Genomic DNA, 17,442 nt, shown 5'->3' with positions numbered 1-17,442 from the left:
TGGCTCGAACATTCTAGCACCACTGTATGCATAGTATGCTTATCTTAGACATCAACCTTTTATTGATTTCTTCTCAAACAAGTAAAGCATATATATATCTCACGTGTTAGCTATGGAAATTCAAAATAAAGAAATTATGATTTGAGGATGGGAAGATCGTGTCCAAAAAGACATGATAGAATCAATGAAAAGATGAATCATCATATGTTTGTAACAAGGAAATAGTATTAAGAACATTTAAAAAAATATACATCCAATGGACCAAATGTAGACTGAAGAACAACAAAACATGTTGTAAGGTGTGTGGAAGGCGAAGCTATTGAATTATATTAAACACACATTAAACTACTCATTCCGTTCCTAAAAATTTATATTCTAGAAAAAAAATTATTTCAAAAAAATACATATTTATATTTACAATGTAATTTTTGTTAATTAATAATGAAAATTGTGAAATTCAAAAACATCAATTGCATTTTTTAAATTTATTGATTTAAAAATATAAAAAATATAAAATTACAAAAAACAATACATTAAAAAGTATGAAAATTCGAAAACATTAATTTTTAGGAACACAGAGAGTATTATATTTGTGAAACAAATAAAAATCTCAAAACTATTATATTCATGGAATGAAAGGAGTATATCATTAAATACGGCTTGGATAAGAACTATTGAATTTCGATTGATCGTAAATGGTGATAGGGCATAATGTCAATTTAATTTCACACAACCCGATTCTTTTATCGTCTTTCAATAGGCTTCTAGTTTTTCTCCGGTCTCCTCTGGAAGAATTCTAATTGTTATCTTTTTCTTTCTCTTTCGGCTTCCTATTTTTTTTTTTAATAGTTTGAATTTGTTTCAGATCAAACCATAGGTAATGACGTAGTGTAAATTTGAAACGTAAAGTTTGAAAGTTGTTTACGTATGTGAAAATAAGTAATTTAGCCTCTGTTTAATTTTCTATGATCCCAAGTCAAGATCATTCTTCAGTCAACATTCTATTACGTGTGTCTCAGATTAGTCTTATGTAATTTAGCCTCTTAGAAAAAAAAAAAAAAAAAAAATTTAGCCTCTTAGATCTCACGGATTTTCTTTTATCGAGGATAATCAAAATTTTGTTTTTCTAAGCTTTTTAATTAACATGATCGTGAGATATATTAATAAAAAATTGTTACATGTGACAATAATAACATACAATTATATGATAATAATTTTCTGCTTTAAAATCTTAAAAAAATTAGAAATTTTCCCTTTTAAATCCTAACTAAAAGAGAAATGATATTTTTTTTTAAAAGTATAGCCTAAAATAATCTTGATATTAACAAAAATAAATTATCAAATTGTAAAATTGTAAAATTATTTAATATTAATTGGAAATAAGTATTTGATAGTAATTTTTTTTCTAAAATTCTAAAAAAATATAATTGCAAAAGATTATGTGATAGTAATTTACTTTTCTAAAATCCCTTAAAAACTGTAAAAGAAAATTTGATAGTAATTTTCCATTTTTTTAAATCCTAAACAAAAAGATTTTTTTAATATTTTTATTTTATAAAATCCTAATAAAAATAAAATTTTAAAATCTATTTGATAGTAATTTTTAAAACTAATATAACAAATAACAGATGTGCAACTTACAGAACCATATCTATATATATATATCTAGTACATCATAAAAATAATCCTTTTCTTTTCCTCTTAGAAATGAGAACCCGTTTGAAAAAGAGAAATTATGATGTATGTATACGGAAATATTCGAAATTTGCCAAATGCCACCCTATTGATCTATTTTATTTTAATACCATTTCGCCCCTACATCCTAACACGCTTATCTTTTAGTCTTCACCGCCTTGGTGTCAGACCCTATTAGTAGAACACACTATTACACGGCATGTCACTTAAGGTTTCGAGGCTTCTCTAGATTATTTCTAATATTTTTACTTTAATGACGAAAAGGGTAAATGAAAAGTCAGCTTTTACATTTACGTGTAAGGGATCCTTTTGAAATAGCACTCTTTTCCAATTTTTGCATCTTCATTTCTCCAGACCTACTTTTATTTCTTTAGAGAAACAAGACGCTTTCTTTATCTCCGAGCGACACTATGGAGCAAGCAATACTGCATGAACGGATGTTTGTAGCTGGTGAAGAACCATCCGGAGATAGAGTAAACACTTACCACAAACTGAAGAGAATTGAATCTATATTAGATGCGCTCGAGCCAGAAGAGGTTCACTTCCTGCAGCAGACGATGTTTGGGAAGATCATTTCACTAGCAGATAATCCTTCATTTTCAGGAAGGTTCGGCCAGTTCGTGATTGTCCGAATCCTCCACGTGAAAAAAGTACAAGACTTGGTTTCTCTTCTCTGAAAGCCGCTCAGGATGTCAATGCACGAGTTCGCACAAGTCACCAGCCTCAATTGCAGCAAGATTCCGAAGATAAACTGCAAACGGAAGAAGCACCCCATTAAGGAAAAGCTTGACTGGAGGGAACTAATTGGATCTCTCAAGTTCTGCTTAGTCGACACGACCATCGAAATGCTACAGAAGAAGAAAATAAAAGACAGAGAGATGCGTTTGAAGTATGTGTGTCTGACTTTTACCTCTTGTGTTTTAATCCCGACATCACACTTTCCTCGGATTATCCCTGAGCATGTGGAGATGATACGCAAGTAGGAAATTTTTTCTGAAATATCCGTGGGGAATGTGACATTTGAGATGCTTGTCACTGGAATTAAAATACTGTGATAGTTATGACAGTCAAAATAAATGTCAATGGACCAAAACACCTATTTCGTAGTATCAAACTTGTTTGCAGTTAAGAAATTTAATGCAGAAAGTAAAATCTAAAAAATATTAGAGACATACCTCGAACACAAAGGGATAACGACTACTGTAAAAGGATCTTCGCCACTAGAGCAATCTCACTCTAACATGTTTCTTTCTCTCTCTATCGATTATGCTTTACATTTATGTTTTCCCAGACCTCCATTAAATACACTACCAAAATCCCAAAAAAAATTCGGATAACCTGTAATTCCCCCCCCCCCCCATTTTTACGATCCACAGATGTTTCCAGGGGCTTTTGTTTCGATCCGTTTGTACTTGACAGAGTAACCTAAAGAAACCGGTCGCTCGAAAAGATGTCAGCCGGAAAGCTATATCAGAATAGTATCTTTTGTTTGCACTTCTGAAGATCACGCTGACTCGCAACTTTTCACCTACTCGCCGCACGTCTCGAGGCGATAAGGGCATTTTTGGAAAGGGGGACGCAAAAAGGTACGGGCCCAACAAGTTCTTTTTGTTTTTGGGTACTTTTTTAATTTTCTAGCGATTGGAGTATATTGACCCAATTATCTCTTGAAAAAAATCTTAGAGTATAAACTCTTCTTTAAAAAAAAGTTACTCAAAATTATATTTATAATTAGTTTGTTTGTAATTAATGTGATATATATAGTTTCAATGAAGATATATGAATTATTATTTATTAATATATTTAATTTTTTTGTCAAAAATAATTATTTGTTAAGAAATGATACTTTAATGGTGATATATCAGTCAAACTCATTATCATATTTAAAACTTTTTTGTCAAAAATATAAATTTTATTAAAAAATAGAATTATACGTGTACCAGTTAAATTGAAGCCTTGTCAATTTTTGTTAAAATGAACCATGACATATGTAAATCAAAATTTAAATAATGTTTAGAGAATGAGTTTACGGAAAAAAAAGAAAAAAAACATAAAGTAGTAGGCATTTTACCCGAAATCCGAAGTGGCACCCGAACCCGATCCGAAAAACCCGAACCGAAATCCGAACCGAAGTAGCAAAATATCCGAACGGGTATTGAATTAGGAGAGATTGGATATCCGAACCCGAACGGGTAATATCCGAACCCGAATGGATATCCGAAAATAACCGAACATATGATAATTAACCTTATATTTATAGTTTACATCTTTCATTTTATATAAAATATTTATATTGATACTACACATACTTTAAATTCATATGATATACATACAATTACGTAGAAGATGATTTGCTATTCGCTTAAAATGCATGTCAAACTATTTATTTCAGCAATTAACAAAAAGTTACATCCAAAATTTAAAAACAATAACCAAATTAATGTCTTTTTAGTTTGAAAATGTTATGTCCAAATCTATTAACCATGCAATCTATTAAAAATAAAAAAATAGTTAAGTGAAAAATTATATATTTAAATACAAGAAATTTGAGAAATGAAAATTTTCATTTTTTTTTCTTCAAAATCTAAATATCCGAACCCGATCCGAAATAACCGAAACCGAACTTAAAATACTCGAACCCGACCCGAAGTACAGAAATACCCGAACGGGTTCTACACCTCTATACCGAAATACCCGAAAATCCGAAATACCCGATCCGAACCCGAACGGGTACCCGAACGCCCACCCCTATAAAGTAGAAACAAATGGACATAGACAGCGGCACGATCCACAAGATAACTGCTTTACCAAATAAATTAAATTTTGGTTCGGTTCAAGTATCCGCTATTCAATGGGTAAAGTCATCACTGGGCCGGGTCATGGTGGGAAAGAGTCCATGGGCTACCTGAAATAACCATAGGGTTTTCTACTTTTTTTTTTCTTTCTCAGCATCTTTTCCTCACCTGCGATCCTTCGCCATTTCTCCAGCGTATCCCTCAGAAATCAATCCTTTATTCCGCTTCTACCAACACTGTAAGTTGTTTCGGCTCCAATCCTCTCTCAAAATGTGTCGTCGATTCAATCTAATTTCATGCCCTGCTGCTTTCGATTTTTGGTTTCGTTCTACCTCTCGGATCTGACACCGTTTCTAGATGCTACTCGAATCCAAGTTATTTTTATTTGATTTCTAGCTTAGGGTCCTTGGGTTTGTATATTAAATCTGCATTGGTTGAATCACAAGGGCGATACAGTATTATTCATTTATGTAATTTAGATGCTTACAATGTTCTTAATCTCATAAATGTGATTAGAACTTTTCTCAGTGGTATAAAAAAGTGAGTATTTTAGGATAAGTTCAGTTGAAGGAAGGTTTGTCGGAATGTTTGTGAGTTAGTATTGATTCCTGTTTTTTTTTTTCTGGCTTGTGGTTCCTCAGTTGGTGTTTCTTTATACTTGAGTGAGCCATGGGGAGAAAGGCTGGAAATTTGTACATAAACCCGAAAAAGCTCGGTGGTATAGCGAAACCATGTATGAAGGAGATGGTGACGTTCCTCAACTGCATGGCTCTCAACAAATGCAAAGATGATAACTGCGAGAAACAGAAGAACCTCCTGAGCGTTTGTATGAACGGACATGTAAATAACTTTTTTTTGCGTGTTTACTTTTGTCTTCTTCTGCCTTTGCCGGTGAACTTTTTGTTTACTTGAAACTCTTTTGCTTTGTAGGCGGAGAAGTCCAAGTCGTGGGGAAACATCAATTACCATTTGCAGAGGCTAACCCGCGGAAGAAAGTGATGTGGCATATGGATCTTGTTCTATCCATAGACTGATGGGTCAAATGGTAGTTATAATTATCTTATTGATTTCTAAGTTTGTCTCCCTGTGCTTTTTTGGGTATTCCATATTTATAAGTTGCTGGCATTTAGAAGAAGAAGAAACTTTGGACATATTGTTCACCTGAGGAGAAAGGATTTGGTCTCTCTTTTTTTTGCAATAAACATGTCTTCCGTGTCAAGTCAGAGAGGTCCATGAGTCTTAGTGTTCTCTAGAAACATAAACTACATCTATGAATCAAACCATGAGTTTTAAGTTTTGTATTGGTTTTACATAATATTATCAAATTTTATTGATAATTACGTGTTAGCTTTAATGGAAAGTTTTCTTATACAATAAGATACAAGAGAATGCAACTATATTGTTGCTTGCTCAATTTACATATTTTTCTTGATAAACATTTATGCATATTCTTAAAGGTAGATGTTTACTTGAGACTTCCATACGTTTCACTCTGAATCGGGTGCTTTTTCAAAATTTACGCCAGCATTCCTTACAAAAACAGAAGATAAATATGGTTAATGATAAACGCTAAATGGTAACGAATGGTGCACTGATTGACCCATGTTCTTTAAATCTTTGTGTTAACGAGACGAATTTTGAAATCATAAACGAAGTCGGAAAGATTGTAATTTAACAACGTCTGAAGATAATACTACCAAAAACTTAATTGATAATTGGTTTTTCTCCCAAAATTTTTAACGTTAAAGAATAACAGAAAAAGGAAATAAGACGAATGTTACCTGAATTTGCTCGTAGCCCAATCGGCCCATGTTCTGGCCCCTTGAGCAGCCTCTCCGGCGCTGCTTTTGAAACTCGATGCTGCCGCCTCCGCCGCAAGAGTCACCTCATTGGCCGTCACTTTCACCGGTGGCTCTTCCGCAGAAACCCTTGTCACGACCAACAACACCATAAAGATTATTGCAAAGAAATTTACTTTTTCCATTTTAGTTTGCACGATTTTTTCTTCTACTCTCTATTAATATTTAAATGATTATTGTACTATTGATTAGGATTTTTGTTTTTAGATAAATTTTTGCTAGATTGAATTGTGTTGACAAAGAATCTGAACTACTTATAGGAACACCAGAGCGATTTAAGGAGAGGAACACAATTTTGTCGTTATTGATATTTTTAACTTATCTAAAATTTTAGTATATATCTTTTCAGCTATTTTTTTGACACTAAATAATAATTACATCATCATATAATTTCAGTGAAATTGTTTCCTTTTGTAAATAAGACACACGTGTTATTGAAAAACTGAAGCGAAAAAAATTCAAAAGTACTTTAAACGAAAATCTATTCTATTAAAACAGCAACATGACCAATTGATGTAAGGTTATGTCCACTTATTTATTTTCTTTATTTAAAGATAAACAAAATATATATATATCATTTTTACGTAACCGTTTCTTCCTAATTAACCGTTTTCTCCTATTACATACAACTAGATTTTTTAACCGCGCTACGCGCGGATAAGATATTATATGTATTTCTCAATTCTAAAAAATAATGTATAATATTGTATTATATTATTTAAAAAATATAAAATATGACTACATAACATAAATATATTTTTTAAATTTTCTTTGTGGAAATCATTATGTTGCTTGATTGTTGTACTTGATTCACATATTTGCATAGATATTTGTGATAGATGAATAATTATATTTTTATTATCAGTAAATAATATATATTTATTATATAATATAAGAAAAATAAAATTATTTACTTTTTAAACAAACTTGTCTCATGTTGGAGACTCGGTTATAGACATATCATATACGAATGAGACATTTTTACAGTTATCAATCTTCTTAACATTGAAAAAACAAATCTACATATCAAAACAATATCTCATACGATCTATTTGTGGAATAATTACTCTGAAGAAATTGAATTTAGGCATCAAAAAGGACTGAAAATGTATATGCATATATGTTATCAAAGTCTGCTTCGCAAAGTACTATTCATAGTTCATATATCATTAATGTCCATCCTATTTTTTTGTACACCATTTCTTAAACATCTTGAAATAACTGATGCTAATTAATAATAAATTTTTTGCTGGAAAAAAAATCAAATTTGTCTAATTATCGCTTAAATATTTTATTAATATGGTCTAAGAAGCTTTTAAGTGATATCATAGTTTAATTTATTAGTTTTTTTGTTAATTTTTAGAGGTTTTTGTATTTAAGATTTTTTTCCATATTAAGCTTCTATTTCTTTCACAGAATTTATATATATATATATATCATAAAAATTACCATCAAATCAGTTTTACTTATTTATTATTTTGTTTTAACAAAAATACACTTTTTAAATAATTTAATTTAAAATAAAATTATATATTAATTTGCTGTATTTTAACAATTTCATTGATTTAATTAATTTGCTTTGGTGGATAACTTAAAAAGTTTTCATATGAATCGGGGAAAGTAAATTTATGTTGTTATATTATATTTATTTTGTGTATATAGAATCTATATATAATTCTAGTGTAATAAAGAAAGAACATTATTTTTTTGTAACTTCAAAAAGATACATTATTACAATTTAAAATGAATCAAAATTGAAGAAAATGGTAATTAAATATTTGTAAATCTAATTGTTTAGTTGGATTCTCATGAAAAAAAAATCGATTGGTTAAACAAATGTTTCAAAATTTGTTGTGGTATTGTTTTGTCTATAAATTATAAAATTTATTGAATTAATATATTTAATTATTGCATCCTTAAATAATATTTTATTAAGACATTAGAAAAATTATGTTTTGAGTTGTTTTGTCAAATTGTACAAAAATCTATGCTTTTTCATATTTGTAACTTCAAAAAGATACATTATGATAATTTGAAATTAATCAAAATTGAATAAAATGGTAATTAAATATTTGTAAATCTAATTATTTTTTTTATCTTGTTTAGTTGGATTCTCATGAAAAAAAATCGATAGGTTAAACAAATGTTTCAAAATTTGTTGTGTTATTGTTTTGTCTATAAATTACAAAATTTATTGAATTAATATATTTAATTATTGCACCCTTAAATAATATTTTATTAAGACATTAGAGAAGTATGTTATGAGTTGTTTTGTCAAAATTTTACAAAAATCTATGTTTTTTCATATTTGTCACGAAAATTTATATGTTAAACTTACTTTTACAAAATTCTTAACTTTGTCACGAAAACAAAAATCTATGCTTTTTCATACTTGTCAACGTTCTCACACTTTCTAAGAATATATTAGCTTAGTCACTTACTTATTTTTTTTTTACAAAATAAAGTATCGGAGTCTTGAAAGTTGAATTCATATTATTGTAAATGTACATAAGAGTTTGTGATTATATACTTAGTGGTTCTTGTATATGTGTCCAAGAAAGTTTCAATGGCTTAGTGGTAACTGTCCTATATATATATCATACTAACCCGGGTTCGATGCTCACCTTCGCATTGTTTTTTTATTTTTTACGAAAAAAATGAGATGACATGGCAATTTCGGGTTCTCTGATTGGTTGATTTTTCTATCCTATGTGGACACCCTCTCCATGGCTTATATCCCCCTTTTAGTATAGTAAAAAATGAGATGACATGGCAATTTCGGGTTCTCTGATTGGTTGATTTTTCTATCCTATGTGGACACCCTCTCCATGGCTTATATCCCCCTTTTAGTATAGTATAGATATGATGCATTTTTGTTTGATCGTGGACATATGAGGTGTTTAGTGGCTGACATACTTTCATTGATAATTTATAATATAATTTATAATATAATCGCCTGTTCATATAACCCTAATATAACTGTCCTATTAATAACTAAACATATGTCTACTGTCATATATACACTTCTTTTTCCATATACTAGAGATTTTTCCCGGGCTACGCCCGGGTTTTTTCATATATTTTAACTAAACTTAAATGATCATATAATTTTTTTATAATGTATAAATGTAAAAAATATATTTTTGCTTATATAATCTTATGGTAAGTTCTCACCATCATTCTACCCCATCACCATTTGTATTCGATGATGTTTATTACAATTGATATATACACCAGCTCCATTTGCTAAAAACTTCATGCAGTCTTTTTCCTATTTGAAATACTCAAATAATCTTGATGGAAGCTATCAGAGGTTATAGAACAAAATAAAATGTTTCTGTTTGAAAAATAATATGTTTTGTTTTACGGAAGTGACAGGTTCGAACAATTAAGTTTGGTTACTGATCTAAAACTTTTACATAATTCAAGAAGTAGGTGAAGATTGGCTATGTTCTCTTTGATTGAATTCTTTATTCAAGAACATGAGATTGACGATGTTTTTCAAGAACATAATTGGCTATGCTCTCTATGTTTGAAAATTAGATTATATATATCTAAAACATAAGCATTATAAACACTTCTTCAACCACTAAACGTAAAAATGTATATATAATAGTTTTAATCCATATAGAATCATATTAACTATAAACGTATAAATAATTTTAATACTTTGTTTTCATATATTGTATAATATGTTAAATGTATTGGAAAGTAAGTTTGTATTGTTAAATTTGTTGTACCAAATGATTTTGATGTTCTTGTTTTTCTTGTTTTTATTAATATGTCATAATACTATTTGAATATATACAATTTATCTTTATTGACTTTTACAAAATATAAATTAGAAAATGAATTTTAAATTATTAGAGTGCAAATGCTAATAATATTGAAAAAGATATTATATGACTTAAAAACTATATGTTATTGATTGATATTTATAAAATTATTAAAGACTGAATTATTGTTCTTATAAATTTTATTAATGCTTTAGATATATTTTTCAATCTATATTATTATTTTATTGCAATATTTTTTATTGTTTAGAATTACTTGTTTCAACAAAATTAAATATTTTAACATGTTTCAATTTTTTTAGCGGTATCCTTCTATAAATTAAAACGGATATGAGCAAAGCGTATGATAGAGTGGAATGGGACTTTATTAAAGCTTTACTAGAGAAGATGGGTTTTGATCTTCATTGGATTAAATTAATGATGGAATGCATATCATCGGTTCAATATCGGGTTTTACTAAATGGACAACCAAGAGGCCTTATTATTCCGAATAGAGGGTTACGGCAAGGAGATCCGTTATCTCCTTATTTATTTATTTTGTGCACTGAGGCTTTGATTGCAAATATTAAAAAGGCGGAGGATGGGAAACAATTGACAGGAATGAAGGTAGCTCGAGCATGTCCTTCCATTTCACATCTACTGTTTGCGGATGATAGTCTTTTCTTTTGCAAAGCCCAGAGAGAGGAATGTCAAACTATTCTCAGAATCTTAAAGGAATATGAGATGGTGTCAGGTCAACTCATTAATTTTGAGAAGTCTTCGATCCAATTTGGACATAAAATTGAAGAGTCCAACAGACAGGAAATGAGAGACATCCTGGGCATTCAGAATCATGGAGGAATGGGAACTTATCTAGGATTACCAGAAAATCTTGGGGGTTCAAAGGTTCAGGTTTTTAGTTTTGTGCAGGATAGACTAAACAAACGGGTTAATGGTTGGACTTTTAAGTTCTTTACAAAAGGAGGAAAAGAGGTGATTATTAAATCGGTGATTACGGCATTACCAAATCATGTGATGTCTTGCTATCGATTGCCTAAGGCAACCGTAAAGAAACTGACAGGTGCGGTAGCCCAATTTTGGTGGAGCCCCGGGGGAAGTACGAGAGGTATGCATTGGAAATCTTGGGATAAAGTATGTGTTAGCAAGGAGGAAGGAGGACTGGGTTTTAAAGACATCACTGATTTCAATACAGCGATGCTTGGTAAACAGTTTTGGCGATTGATCGAGAAGCCAAATACTTTATTTTCTCGAGTTTTTAAAGGTCGATATTTCAGGAATGCCTCACCCCTGGAACCGATTCGCTCATACTCTCCGTCATATGGATGGCGGAGTATTACATCAGCTAGATCTCTGGTTAGCAAAGGACTAATCAAACGGGTGGGATCAGGATCTTCTATCTCTGTATGGAATGATCCTTGGCTCCCAACCACTCGCCCGAGACCAGCAAATAAAAACCAACACAATCTTTACCCTGACCTCACAGTGGCTTCTCTTATAGACCCCACTTTGGGAATTTGGAACTCGCAGGCACTTCAGGCTCTAGTGGATCCACAGGATGTGAAAATTATCGAGAGTATACGACTGAGTAGATATCAGTTGGAGGACAAAGATGGATGGCATTTCACAACAACTGGGAAATACACGGTTAAATCGGGATATCAGGTAGAACGAGTTTACCCGGATAGAGCAAAACCACCAGCATTTTTTGGACCTACGGTCGATGGTTTGAAATCATTCTGCTGGAAAGTCAGGTGTCCACCAAAGCTTAAACATTTTCTCTGGCAGTTGGTGACAGGGTGTATAGCGGTTAAGAAAAATTTACAAGCGAGAGGGATAACTGGCGATATATGTTGTACAAGATGCGGAGCTGAGGAGGAATCGATAAATCATGTGTTTTTCGAATGTCCTCCAGCACTTCAGGTTTGGGCTCTCTCAAAGATACCATCAAATCCAACTACATTTCCCACACAATCCCTTTTTGCAAATATGGATCATCTTTTCTGGAGAGTCTTTCCGCAGTTAGATGATCATCAGTTCGCATGGATACTATGGTATATCTGGAAAGGAAGGAATAGTAAGGTTTTTAGTAATCTGGATATTGATCCTAGGGATACGCTCAAATTGGCGGAAACAGAATCAACCCTTTGGGCTGAAGCCCAACTAGTGAATGAACAGAGAATGGTCCCACAGGAAGAGATTAGGTCTTCACTGTTAAATCCAGGACGATGGTGTTTCACAGATGGTTCCTGGAAAGAGAAAGATACTTTCTCCGGCCAGGGTTGGCACAGCACTTTAGAAGGCTTCGCTGGGTTGCTGGGGGCGAGGAATGTTCGGGCTAGCCTTTCTCCTCTACATGCGGAGATGGAAGCACTACTATGGGCTATGGAATGTATGAGGAATTTACGTCAATCTCAGGTTACGTTTGCAACGGATTGTTCTCAATTGGTGAAGATGGTTTCGGAACCAGAAGAGTGGCCAGCGTTTGCAAGTTATTTGGAAGACATCAAAAGTCTGAGAGCAAGTTTCCTACAATCAGAGATCGTCCATGTACCAAGAGCGCAGAATACAAAGGCGGATAGCCTAGCACGCAGTGTTAGGATTCAGCCGTCTTTCGTCGTTCACATGGATCAATATCTTCCGGCTTGGTTTACAGAGTCTATATGAGTCTGTAAAGTTGACGACAAAAAAAAAAAAAAAAAAGCGGTATCCTTCTATAGGAATACAAACCTCTCACCCAAATGGAATATGATGTAAATATATAGATTGTATATTTACTTGTCTGTCACTATTTTTTTGTGAATTGAAAAGAGCGATTTAATAGATAATAAAACTAAATATTTGAAATTAATATATTAGTTTACTTGTCTGAGTAAGTTTATAACCATATTATATGTTAAACTATAAACATAAAACAATATATTAAAATCTAATTATAGTTAAATATAATTCTTGATTAAAGCTAAGTTTGGTTTCAAAAAAAAAGATTAAATCTAAGTGTAAAAAGAGAATCAAAATATTCTTAATATATATGCACAATTTAATTAATTTTTATTATTATATATTATTTTGTGCAGAAAAAGAAAAATATTATTTTGTTTTGCAATTGCTACCTTTTCTAAGTACCAATCATGGTATTACATTTCTATTAAATATACCATTTTATATACTTTCTAACTTAAACTTTGACTTTTTATTTTTTGATTACAGTATTAAGTATTAATGCATCTGTTAAGTTGTTTTGAATATATTCAGTCCAACATTATGATCCAAAAACATTATTTTCATATTTTTATTTCCATTAAGAATATTCTACAATCTAACAAATATACATATATATATATATATATATATTTTTTTTTTTTTCTTACGGCCTAATATTCTTATCCTATTTAATGTAAAATGCTTTTCTCCTAATTTATTAATATAGTTTTCAAATTTTGAACTGGACAATCTAGTAAACAATAAAAATGGTAGGCTCAGTTCTAGTTTCCAATATATTAATGACAATTTTGAATGATATTGTGACTGAAACGCACGTGACACTTTGTGCGATAGCATCTGCTGGTATATTCCTCCTTGGAATAACATGTTCAATACTCCAAGACTCTCAACCATATAAGAAAATTTAGATTATAATAAATTGGTAGATAGTAACTTATTTCTCGATGTTTTCAGTTTTTATAACTTATTTTGGCCGTAAAGTAAATGTGAGCAATAATAAAATGGCTGTGAATCTAAAATTACTGCTTTACAACAAAAAAAAGTTCTAAGTCGAAAGTCATCAACACATACACACTACTTTTGTGCATCACTCTCTCGTCACCTGCAACACATTTAGCTTCTTCTTTACAACAAAAAATGTTCTAAGTCGAAATTCATCAACACATACACACTACTTTTGTGCATCACTCTCTCGTCACCTGCAACACATTTAGCTTCTTCTTCTATGTCACCTCACTTACAAACCATCTGTTTAATCAAATTTTCAATACGACCATGATAAAGTATTCTCTTTATCATGTGTTGTGTGATATAAGAAAAGTGTGTTTACCACTTTGCAGATGTTTTTTTCCTTTCAATGTCTTTGAAGCTTCTTAGGCATAAGCTTGAGCAGCTTCTGCTGCATCTGCTTCCTTTGCAGCTTCTTCAGCCGCTGTCATGGCAGCTTCTACCTGTGAAACTGCCTGTTTTGCAGCTGCTTCTGCCTCATGTGCGTTCATAGTCTTCTGGCTAACTCTGTATTAATCTGGATATTTTTCTGAACACTCCTATCATCTCTGTTTGTTTTAGGTGAAGGTAAAGAAAGAATTCTATGATTTCCAGACGATGTTCCCAAATTTCTTCTCATATGGGAAGCCAAAGATGGGAATGTGCAACTCTATACCTGTGTTTAACCTGTAAAGAGAGAATTCTGATCAATAAACATCCCAAGTAGCTGTGAGTGAAGCATGTCTGAGTTCTACTAACAGCCAACGAAGCAAATTGATTGCACAAAGATTACATGCACACGATACTTGTGTTAAATACGTTCAAATGGCTGTACCAGATTAATTCTTAACTTGATAAGTCTATCACAAGCAGTCAAGTACTTTAACCTGGTTGACTGAAACCGTTTTCAAGTCTGGCGGAGTGTTATTTTTCCTACACGAACAAAAAAAGCAATACATGTACAGTCAATCCACTGAGATCTTAAGAAAGGTTGCACAGTTACTTAAGGCATAATCACTTATATATATTTAAAAACTATGCTGTTTACCAAAGCTTTTAGAATGTAGTGACAAAGTTCGTATAGTAACCAGATAATTACTGTAATGGGAAAAAAAAAAGAAAGCAAACCATTAAGCCTTGGATCATGGATAGTAATGGAGTGGTTGCAACTCAGGGGATGTTCTCTTTTTTTTGTGAAGATGTAGGAAAGGAATCAAATTCCATGAAAATTTCCCTGTTAAAACAAAGATAATGCACTTTAAAACTTGGCTCATAAGAAGATCATGTTACAAAAAACGCATTGGTCATAATTACCTGAATGATTGTCTTTTGAAAAGAATATATTTCCAGGATAGTTCGGAAAGAACACCAGAGAGGCTTAATAACTTGGAAATTTTCATGCAAGCAGTTTGACAAATAAGAGCATTTATAATACACAAATAGCATCTCCCAGACTGAGCAAAAATAAACAGTAAAAGAGATATCATCACGTACTTGTTGTCATGGACAGGAACTCCCCACTCTTCATCATGGAAAGCAATGCAAGAGGAAAAGACTCAAGGTGAAACAACCCAAAAAAACCATTAGGCATAGCAGAGGAAAAGATTCAAGGTGAGATAATTAAAGTCAAGGACTAAGCCCATCAATGTAAGGAACAAAGCACATGAGTTGGTGCGACAAAGAAACGAATCATGTTTATGTGGTCACTGTAGAATAGAGATCACATGATCACAAATCAATACTCAAGATATGAGCTCTACATTCAAACACTTATTTCGAACCTTAATACCCGATCTTTTAAACTACTCTAGCTCATAATCATAAGAAAGACAGTGAATCTTACCAGATTTCAGAATGACCCTAGCGCATCTTTTATGACCATAAGGGAATCAATCACCGGCCTTTTCATCTCTCTCCTCTCCCAGAACCGCAGCAGCCTAGCCTCGACGACGGAGGAGCACCTGTCGGACTTCGGATCGGAGAAGAAAACTCTCAAATTAGCCATAACAACTCGAATCGGTATGTTGCAAGAGATAAGAAGAGAGAATGAGTCAGAAATGAGAAATACTCACATATTTATACAGATTTCACACCGACTTGGAGATGAACAACGCATTGAAGACCTTATAGTGGGTGATGCAATTAATATGATTAATCACTGAATCACAAATCGGGCCGTTTCAGATGGAGAAAGGAAGCTCAGACGTCTACAGTCGCAGCAAGAGAAAGAGACGACCCGTGATCTTCTGTTTGAGCGGAATTAGGTTTAGAGGGTGAACACTATCTTTCCGGCCCTGATACATGAACAAACGCACAGCCTAAACATACAACAAACGAATAAAGCCCATCATGATATGTGTTTTACGGATTAAAAATAAAAGTCCAGTTTCGTCTGTGATGTGGCGTAAAGCAGCACTCCTATTGGTCGATTTTTGAAGCTGACGTGGACATCCTCTCTGATGCTCATATAACCTTTTTAATATAGTATAGATTTATCGACTACTACCCTAATGTAACCGTTTGTTATCAATATGCAGTTCACCAATAATATAACTGTTCAATATTAGAGCGGGTGGGATTACATTTATTATTTAAGATAGTCAAGTCGATATTGTTTCTATATAAAATTCATTAGCTATTAGCCTATTACGTCTTCATGTATCAAACAACGAAGTGTATATATGTTTTGATAAAGAGTTACTTGACATCTATTCTATTAAAACAGGAACATCTCTATAATATTATTTGAGAAGTCAATTTCCTATGTGTCGCTCTTACGTTAACTCCCACGATAGTTGATTACATTGATATCCTTAATGAATTAAAATATTATATTTCAAATACAGTTATTTATTTTTATTTAGTTTCCTTTTTAAAATTTTCAAAAAAAAAATCAACATATAATAAAAAACGAATTGTTTTATAAATTAAAAAAAAATTGAAAAATATATTTATATATAATATGATTTCATAAAAAAGAAAGTTCACAAAATAGTAATATTAAAATTAAAAATTATTTTAAATAAAATAAAATATACTTTTGAAGTATTAAAATACTTTCTTTACATCTATATTTTCTTAGATGAAAAATATAAATTAGTATATAATGTGATTTCATTAAATAGTAACCATTTACACAAATAATCTTGATATTAGAAAAAGAAATATTATTTCTTTTAAAGCATAATTATAAACAATAAAAAAAATTCAAAGTAATAGAAATACTTTTATATATCTATCTATTTTCTTAGATGATTACATAAATTGATTTATTTATAATTGACTAAAAATAGTTTATAATTAATATTATTAAAATGTTTGATTTAGTTTTTATATATTTAATTGACTACAATATCTTTCAATTACAGCAAAAAAATATTGATAAATTTTATTTTATTTATATAGTACTATTTTCAAATACAATCACAATTTTTTGACTGCTTATTTTTAAGAGATATTAAAAAGCTAAAAATAAATTTTAAAAATAAACAATGTTTGATCAAATAGTTATAAAATAGTATAATGAGGTAGATATATTATATTTTATTATTATTTAATTTATTTGCTTTCTTAATATTAGATTTGCTTTTA

General features: G+C 31.2%; 2 protein-coding genes and 2 long non-coding RNA genes across 11 annotated transcripts; 1 reads left to right on the top strand and 3 right to left on the bottom strand.

Moving 5' to 3' along the window:
- Positions 1-762: 762 nt before the first annotated feature.
- Positions 763-3,899, bottom strand: LOC108870360. The gene is made up of 2 exons (XR_004450133.1): positions 2,606-3,899; positions 763-2,446 (listed from the first exon to the last, which is right to left on the bottom strand). It is a non-coding gene; the product is annotated as an uncharacterized LOC108870360 (long non-coding RNA).
- Positions 3,900-4,478: 579 nt separating this feature from the next.
- LOC103847939 lies at positions 4,479-5,787 on the top strand. Its single transcript, XM_009124948.3, has 3 exons — positions 4,479-4,728; positions 5,132-5,330; positions 5,421-5,787. Exons 2-3 carry the CDS (start codon positions 5,160-5,162, stop codon positions 5,487-5,489), a joined length of 240 nt encoding a protein of 79 aa, XP_009123196.1. The 5' UTR covers positions 4,479-4,728; positions 5,132-5,159; the 3' UTR covers positions 5,490-5,787.
- An 8-nt stretch (positions 5,788-5,795) lies between these two features.
- LOC103847940 lies at positions 5,796-6,994 on the bottom strand. Its single transcript, XM_009124949.3, has 2 exons — positions 6,272-6,994; positions 5,796-6,020 (listed from the first exon to the last, which is right to left on the bottom strand). Exons 1-2 carry the CDS (start codon positions 6,472-6,474, stop codon positions 5,978-5,980), a joined length of 246 nt encoding a protein of 81 aa, XP_009123197.1. The 5' UTR covers positions 6,475-6,994; the 3' UTR covers positions 5,796-5,977.
- A 6,807-nt stretch (positions 6,995-13,801) lies between these two features.
- On the bottom strand, positions 13,802-16,205 carry LOC117127233. 8 transcript variants are annotated; one of them, XR_004450108.1, is made up of 7 exons: positions 15,924-16,195; positions 15,346-15,820; positions 15,166-15,236; positions 14,980-15,085; positions 14,739-14,784; positions 14,195-14,538; positions 13,802-14,063 (listed from the first exon to the last, which is right to left on the bottom strand). It is a non-coding gene; the product is annotated as an uncharacterized LOC117127233 (long non-coding RNA). The 8 variants fall into 8 exon arrangements; XR_004450110.1 differs by having other exon boundaries at positions 13,846-14,538; positions 15,346-15,406; positions 15,695-15,820; positions 15,924-16,205; XR_004450109.1 differs by having other exon boundaries at positions 13,846-14,538; positions 15,346-15,373; positions 15,695-15,820; positions 15,924-16,202.
- Positions 16,206-17,442: the final 1,237 nt, after the last annotated feature.

This window comes from Brassica rapa, chromosome A08 (genome assembly GCF_000309985.2).
Source record: "Brassica rapa cultivar Chiifu-401-42 chromosome A08, CAAS_Brap_v3.01, whole genome shotgun sequence".
NCBI lineage: Eukaryota > Viridiplantae > Streptophyta > Magnoliopsida > Brassicales > Brassicaceae > Brassica > Brassica rapa.
The sequence above is the reverse complement of the archived record's forward strand: the minus strand, read 5'-3'. Positions and strand labels throughout refer to the sequence as shown.

Excerpts from the sequence above, each read along its gene's own strand:
- LOC103847940 (XM_009124949.3), bottom strand. The coding sequence starts at position 6,474 with ATGGAAAAAGTAAATTTCTTTGCAATAATCTTTATGGTGTTGTTGGTC. Across the intron at positions 6,021-6,271 it reads TGGGCTACGAGCAAATTCAG|GAATGCTGGCGTAAATTTTG; the intron begins GTAACATTCGTC and ends TGTTTTTGTAAG.
- LOC103847939 (XM_009124948.3), top strand. The coding sequence starts at position 5,160 with ATGGGGAGAAAGGCTGGAAATTTGTACATAAACCCGAAAAAGCTCGGT. Across the intron at positions 5,331-5,420 it reads GCGTTTGTATGAACGGACAT|GCGGAGAAGTCCAAGTCGTG; the intron begins GTAAATAACTTT and ends TTTGCTTTGTAG.